This window comes from Camelus dromedarius, chromosome 17 (genome assembly GCF_036321535.1).
Source record: "Camelus dromedarius isolate mCamDro1 chromosome 17, mCamDro1.pat, whole genome shotgun sequence".
NCBI lineage: Eukaryota > Metazoa > Chordata > Mammalia > Artiodactyla > Camelidae > Camelus > Camelus dromedarius.
The window spans coordinates 4,011,496-4,017,477 of NC_087452.1; the positions used below are offsets into that span (position 1 = coordinate 4,011,496).

A 5,982-nucleotide genomic window follows, 5' to 3' on the forward strand; every position below is an offset into this window, starting at 1 on the left:
GAAAATTTTCAGTGCTCCTAAATATCAAAGTCTAGGAAAACACAGATATCCGTCGACATTTTTCAATGTTATTTCTCTGAAGTGTCTTTAGTTTCTTCAAAGGACCAATTAGTTTCTTCGAAGGACCAATTGCCGAAAGTGCTCGCCTTTTCCCTGCCAGGACCCAAAGGTGAAGTCCCATCAGCCCCCGCGCACCACCCCCCCTCCCCTTCTCTTCCTCGGCGCTACCTACGGAGGTGGCAGCCATCTCCTAGTCGGTAAGTTTTAATCTTTGGCCATCCACGTCCCTGCAGTCTCCATCTGGCTCCATCGCTCCCTGCTGAGGAGGCCTGTCCTTCCGAGTGGTCTTCTCGGTGGGCATTGTCCTTGTCGGCTGGCTGGAGCGCGTACAGGGACGGAGCGGAGCGGCCCGCCGGGTGATGGGGGTTCGCTTCCCAGGGCCGCTTGCCTTCCTGTGGAGGCCTCCTGGGGTCGGTCAGAGCTGCGGACAACGTGTTTGAGCCCTGGGGCGCCGGCGCCGTTTGTGGCCGAACTAAGGGGGCTCCTGGGGGCCGTGGAGGACCTAGGGGTTCTGACCCTGGGCTCCAGCCCTGGGATCACCTCGCTCAGCGATGTCTGCCCACGTGTATTCTTTTTCTGCTGCTCGGTGCTCCCTCCCCTCCAGTTTCTGGCCCTGGAGTTGCTCCTGCGGCGAGACCGCCAGAAAAACAACACACACCCAAAGTCGAGCTGCAAGTCGGCTTGTTCAGTTAACCGAAATTCTGGGAGCGGGGCAGGCTCTCTGGTGACGTGAAGCAGCTTCCTGGTCTTGGAAGTCATTGAGGGTGGGGGTTGTTCGTTTATTGAACACATTCATTGGGTACCTACAGTGTGCTGAACAAAGAAATTGATGGCCGTGAAGAGAACAAAAAGGGTGCTGCAGTTGAAAAAAATAGGGCAGCCGGAAAGGCCACGTTGAGGAAGGTCACTTTTTAAAGTTGGTACTCGGATGATGGCGGAGTAGAACAGTGTCTTCCGAGGCCTGGAGACATTTTAGAAGCACAGCACGGTTTTGTGTATGTTTTGAGGGTTTTAACGGAGCGGCAGCACTCCGGGGGAATTACACGGTTCTCTTTACTGAACCTCTGCTTTGGTCCGGGCACTGCGGGTGGGCCATTTGCAGTCCCTCCATTTTACAGGGGAGAAAACAGATTCAGGTTCGTGTAGGTTGCCCCAAGGCCTGCAGCGCTAAAAGGGGATTGGGCCATCTCAGGGTTGGGACACTTTGTAGAATGGGATTTACCAGTCCTTGGTGTATTTGTCCTTTGGGGTTAATTTGTTTTAGGTCACCTGTTGACATTCTTTCTTGGTTTTGAGTGGGCGAGGTGACCCCTAACCTCCCAGGATCGCGTCTGGAGAATGGCTAGTGTTCTGCCAGCTTCGGAGTCGGGAGGGAGAGCAAGGCTGGCAGAGGTATACCCATTCCATTCCCAGTTTGCTCAGTAGCTGGTGATTGGAAGACACTCTGCAACAGTGTTCAGGTCCTGGGCGAGAGAGCCTGTTTCCAAGATTCGTCATTGACGTCCTCTGCCTTTTTCTTGAAGGCATCATGGCCGCCCTCAGACCCCTCGTGAAGCCCAAGATCGTCAAAAAGAGGACCAAGAAGTTCATCCGGCACCAGTCAGACCGATATGTCAAAATTAAGGTATATGGCCCGAGCTGGAACTGTGTGTTGGGGTAAAGAAAGGGATTCCTAAAAAGGCTCTTGGGCTTCTGAGATCACCAGCTCAGGTTACATTTGGCAGATGAACTGGTCTGGTTGGTGGAAGAGCTCTGTAGAAAACCAGGTGTCCCTGAGTTTCCCATACTGGCACTCGGTCTCTTGATGTGTAAATTGAAATTTAAATGACGGGACATTTGCCTGTCTTGAGATGTCTAGAGGCTTATATTTGTATTATATTTCTGGTGGCCTCATGAAGTATAAGAGATTATCCTCATTTTATAGAGGATTGAGTTTTACTGAGAAAACTTAGGTGTTGAGTGTGCTGTTGAAACCCATGCTCCTCATCTTACCACACAATCCTCTCTATGGAGTCTGCTTCTCCTGCTTTGCTTAGAAGGCTGGTGCTGGTCAAATGCAGGAGTCCCTATTCTTTTCCAGCAAAAAAAAAGGTAGCGAAATCCTGTTACCCAAAGACAGTTACCCATCTGGCATATTTCCTTTTCATCTGCTCCACTTCTTCTCCAACAGGAAGAGTTGGCAATCTCCACGGACACTAACCATGTGTTTTCTTTCAGCGGAACTGGCGGAAACCCAGAGGCATTGACAACAGAGTGCGCAGGAGGTTCAAGGGCCAGATCCTGATGCCCAGCATCGGCTACGGGAGCAACAAGAAAACAAAGCACATGCTGCCCAGCGGCTTCCGCAAGTTCCTGGTCCACAACGTCAAGGAGCTCGAAGTGCTGCTGATGTGCAACAAGTGAGTTGGGCCCCGCCTCTGGGTTCTGTGTCAGAAACCTGCGTGTGTGAGCAGTTTGGGCAGGACCCTAGACCTGTTAGAATGCACCTGGAGGAGCCGTGTATTCTCAGGAGCTTGGAGAATGCTTGTTGGGAACTTAAGAATGTTCTCTTTGCTGAAGAGATGGTGGCGGAGCTGGGGGTGGTTGTCCTGAAAAGTGTAGAGACTCAGGACCTGGAAGGAGGAGTAGTGACCTTGCCTACACTGCAGGCCCTGTGATGGTATCCTTTGGCCGTCATTTTCAGAACATTGTGTGGGGAGAAGGGGCGTGAAATTCAGCCTCAGACCTAAGGGGCACACAGGTGTCTAAAGAAGGTTACAGGAGAGGAGTTGCTGCCTGAGGCGGAGGGAGGTGGGAGGGTACACAGTTGTAGGGGTGCAAGAGGGCATGGAGGGGTCACAGCATTACTTCCAAGTGTTTTGAGAAAGTCTGACACTTGGTGAGCTCTGCGTGTAAGAGGCTTGGTCCGCTCAGGCCCAGTCTGTAGGGCAGTGGGATGAGAAAAGATTCCCCGTGGGAAGTGGTTCGACACAACTTCAGTCTGGGTTGGAGGCAATGCTGTCTGGTTAGGCAGGGGACAACTTTTCTTCCCTTCCTGTTAAACAGAAGCTAAAAACTTGGGTTTTCTAAGAAATTACGTGGAGAGAGGGTGATGAACTAGTGTGTATGTAGGTTCACAAAGATCTTTTACCTATACTAATTGTAGACACAAGTCATAAAAATAAACAAAACCATTATTCTCACTTTTGGTTGAGTTTCTCTGGGTCAGAAATTTAACCAGGTGTTGAAATGCTGGAAATATCCTTAAGATAAGGATGAGCATAGCAATTGATGGTGGATGCCCAGACCACAGTAAGAAGATTGATTCAGAATTGTGCTAGAAAGATGCAGGGAGACACCTTCTGTGTAGCAAGGGTGACTGCAGTGCGTGTGTTGCTGGTTGCCACACAGATAGTCTTTTTTAATAGTAGCCTGGCAGTTTGTATCAAGAACCATGGAAATACTTTGAATCTGTGGTCAAGTTTAATTCACAATTATCCATTTCTGGGCACTTACCCTTAAATAATTGAAAAGCAGGGGAAAGTATAAGCTGATCATTGCAGCAGTAACTCAGCAATTGGTCATATAATTGGGGAGTGGTGAGGGTTCAAGCACGGGGTGGGAAGTTGTGCATATATTAAAAACTGTTGTCATGGATGGAAAATGCCCGGGTAAAGAGGAAAGTATTTAAAATATGTACAGTGTGATTGCGATTATTGAATACACACATGGATGAAGACCTGGGGAGTTTTTGAAAAATGAAAAGATAAAAAGTGTGATACAACTTAAGTCTCCTTGAAAACAAAGATTAGGGGAACATTTCCAGATACTGAGCTTGAGTGGACTCCTTCTTATAAAACAGAAAAAGTTCTTTGGATTTGCTTGTCTTTTGCTGTGAAGCCATTTTCCTCTAGAGTTCTGAAAAGAACTGTGCTTGTTGCCTTAATGTAGTTACTCTTTAGAGTCTTCTCTCTCTGCTGAAATTTCTCTGGGTGGAGTGTCCTCTTAATCCACTGTTGATGGCGTCATAAATCACTTCCTTACTGAAATGTGCTCACTGGGCCAGTTGTCAGGCTGGGCTGTGGTGTGGCTGTGAAGGAACCAATGAGTTAGAACAGGACTTGGCACACGTGCTCAGGAGTGTTGGGTGTTGCCACTCCATGGGTGACTTCAGGCAGTGTTACTTTTCAACTTGAATTTTGTTTGCGGGAAACAAGTAAAATGTTTATGGTCTGGGCCAGGAAGCCCTTGGCTTACTCAGACTTAAATTTTGCTCTTGGTTACTTTACAGAAAGTTCCTAAACTTTTCTTGGGCAGGTCCAGGCTCCCTGAAGCTGCCTTGAGCTGGGCAGATTGGCCCAGGGAACTGAGGGAGAACCTTTGAGCCTGGAGTCTGGGGTTGAGCCATCCTGGCCTTGCGAGTGACTTGGGAATTTTCACTTCCACTTGGTGGGCCTTGGTTTCCTTGTCTGTAAAAGGAAGGTGATACCTGGATTGGAAGGCTGCTATGAGGGTTAAATGAGAGGGTCACTGCCCGGGAAACTTCAGAACCTTGCTGCTGGTACCATGGAGTTAGGGGAGTCGGGGTTTGGGGACATGCAGGTCTTGGTCAGCAGCCCCTTTGCCCAGTGCTGTGGCTCTGGAGAAGTGACCAGAGCCACTGCCTTCCTGGTGGAGCAAATGAGTGAGTACCCATGGACCAATTCTATTCCAGATCTTACTGTGCTGAGATTGCTCACAACGTCTCCTCCAAGAACCGCAAAGCCATCGTGGAGAGAGCAGCCCAGCTGGCCATCAGAGTCACCAACCCCAGCGCCCGGCTGCGCAGCGAAGAGAACGAGTAGCCGGCCTGTGCACGTTGTATTTGTGTTAATAAAACCGTGAAACTCGGCCATCTGGTATTTCCCTCCTTGGTTTTACTCTTCAGTTTCTTTGACAGCTTGTGACAAGAGATTGTTCTTTTGCCTGTTCATGCTCTGGAACTTTCTGTCTGGGAGACTTATAAAGGATTCTTGCCTCTTCATAGGGCACCGGCTTGAGGACCTGAGCAGCCCTGGTCAGCTACAGTTGGGACGAGGGGGAGATGTGATCCTCGGACCAAGGTGGGCTCCGAGATCCCTGATTGAAGGGCCTTGCACCTTGGAGCAGGTGGTGGGTTTTAGCCTCACTTTGTAAACTTAGAAGACAAGTTACGCCATGTGGTTCTTGTGACGATTGTGAAAGTGTGCATTCAAGGATCCAGATGAATCTTTTTCTCCCTTAAATTCTTACTTGATACTAAAAATACTACCCTATTGCTTCTGCCCAAGAACACACAACAGGATGACACAGATCTCTCCACTGCATGACTGGCCTTGGATGTGTGAGGACAGTTTTGTCTCCTTATGTGACCCTCCCCCAGCTTGCTGCTTCAGGCACAATTTAATGGTTTCTGAAGGTGTGGGGTCCTTACCTGGTGATAATGGGCCTCTGATAACTCAGAATTTAACAATTAAGTTCCCTTTTCAACTGTAGCCCTAGACCTCAGGCGACAATCGCTTCTAGAAGGCAGCAGTTTTAAAGGCTATGAGGCGTTTTTTCCAAGAAATGGTGTTGAGTGTCAGCACAGGTCACGTGGGACATGACGTGTGGTACTCTAGGGCCACACATGCTTAGAGGCTATTTCTGGTTTTTTTTGTTTTCTGCATCCCTGTCAACTGAGCAGAAACACTACACTGGTTGTAACTGTCTCGGTGTGCTAGCCGTGATTGGATTCAAGTTCCTTGGTTCTAGTAGGTAAATGTCTTGAGATTGACTGCCTTTTGTTGAAATCCTAGTCTGAAACATGGATTGAGTACACTGTTGGTCACTTCAAGATTTCTTTGAATTGACTTGGGAAGTATCTTGCTGGTCTTAACTATTGAGTAGAGGAACCACGCAGAGAAAAAGTAACAATTTAGGATG

The 5,982-nt window shown here is 48.7% G+C and overlaps 1 protein-coding gene and 1 non-coding gene across 3 annotated transcripts; both read left to right on the plus strand.

Moving 5' to 3' along the window:
* Positions 1 to 184: 184 nt before the first annotated feature.
* On the plus strand, positions 185 to 4,931 carry RPL32 (ribosomal protein L32). 2 transcript variants are annotated; one of them, XM_010984904.3, is made up of 4 exons: positions 185 to 257; positions 1,584 to 1,684; positions 2,278 to 2,459; positions 4,754 to 4,931. In XM_010984904.3, the coding sequence occupies exons 2-4, from the start codon at positions 1,589 to 1,591 to the stop codon at positions 4,881 to 4,883; spliced, it is 408 nt and encodes a 135-aa protein (XP_010983206.1). In that variant the 5' UTR covers positions 185 to 257; positions 1,584 to 1,588; the 3' UTR covers positions 4,884 to 4,931. The 2 variants fall into 2 exon arrangements, with proteins under 2 accessions (XP_010983206.1, XP_010983207.1); XM_010984905.3 differs by lacking the exon at positions 185 to 257 and adding an exon at positions 335 to 353.
* Positions 1,374 to 1,515, plus strand: LOC116158410 (small nucleolar RNA SNORA7). Its single transcript, XR_004142712.1, has one exon. It is a non-coding gene; the product is annotated as a small nucleolar RNA SNORA7 (small nucleolar RNA).
* Positions 4,932 to 5,982: the final 1,051 nt, after the last annotated feature.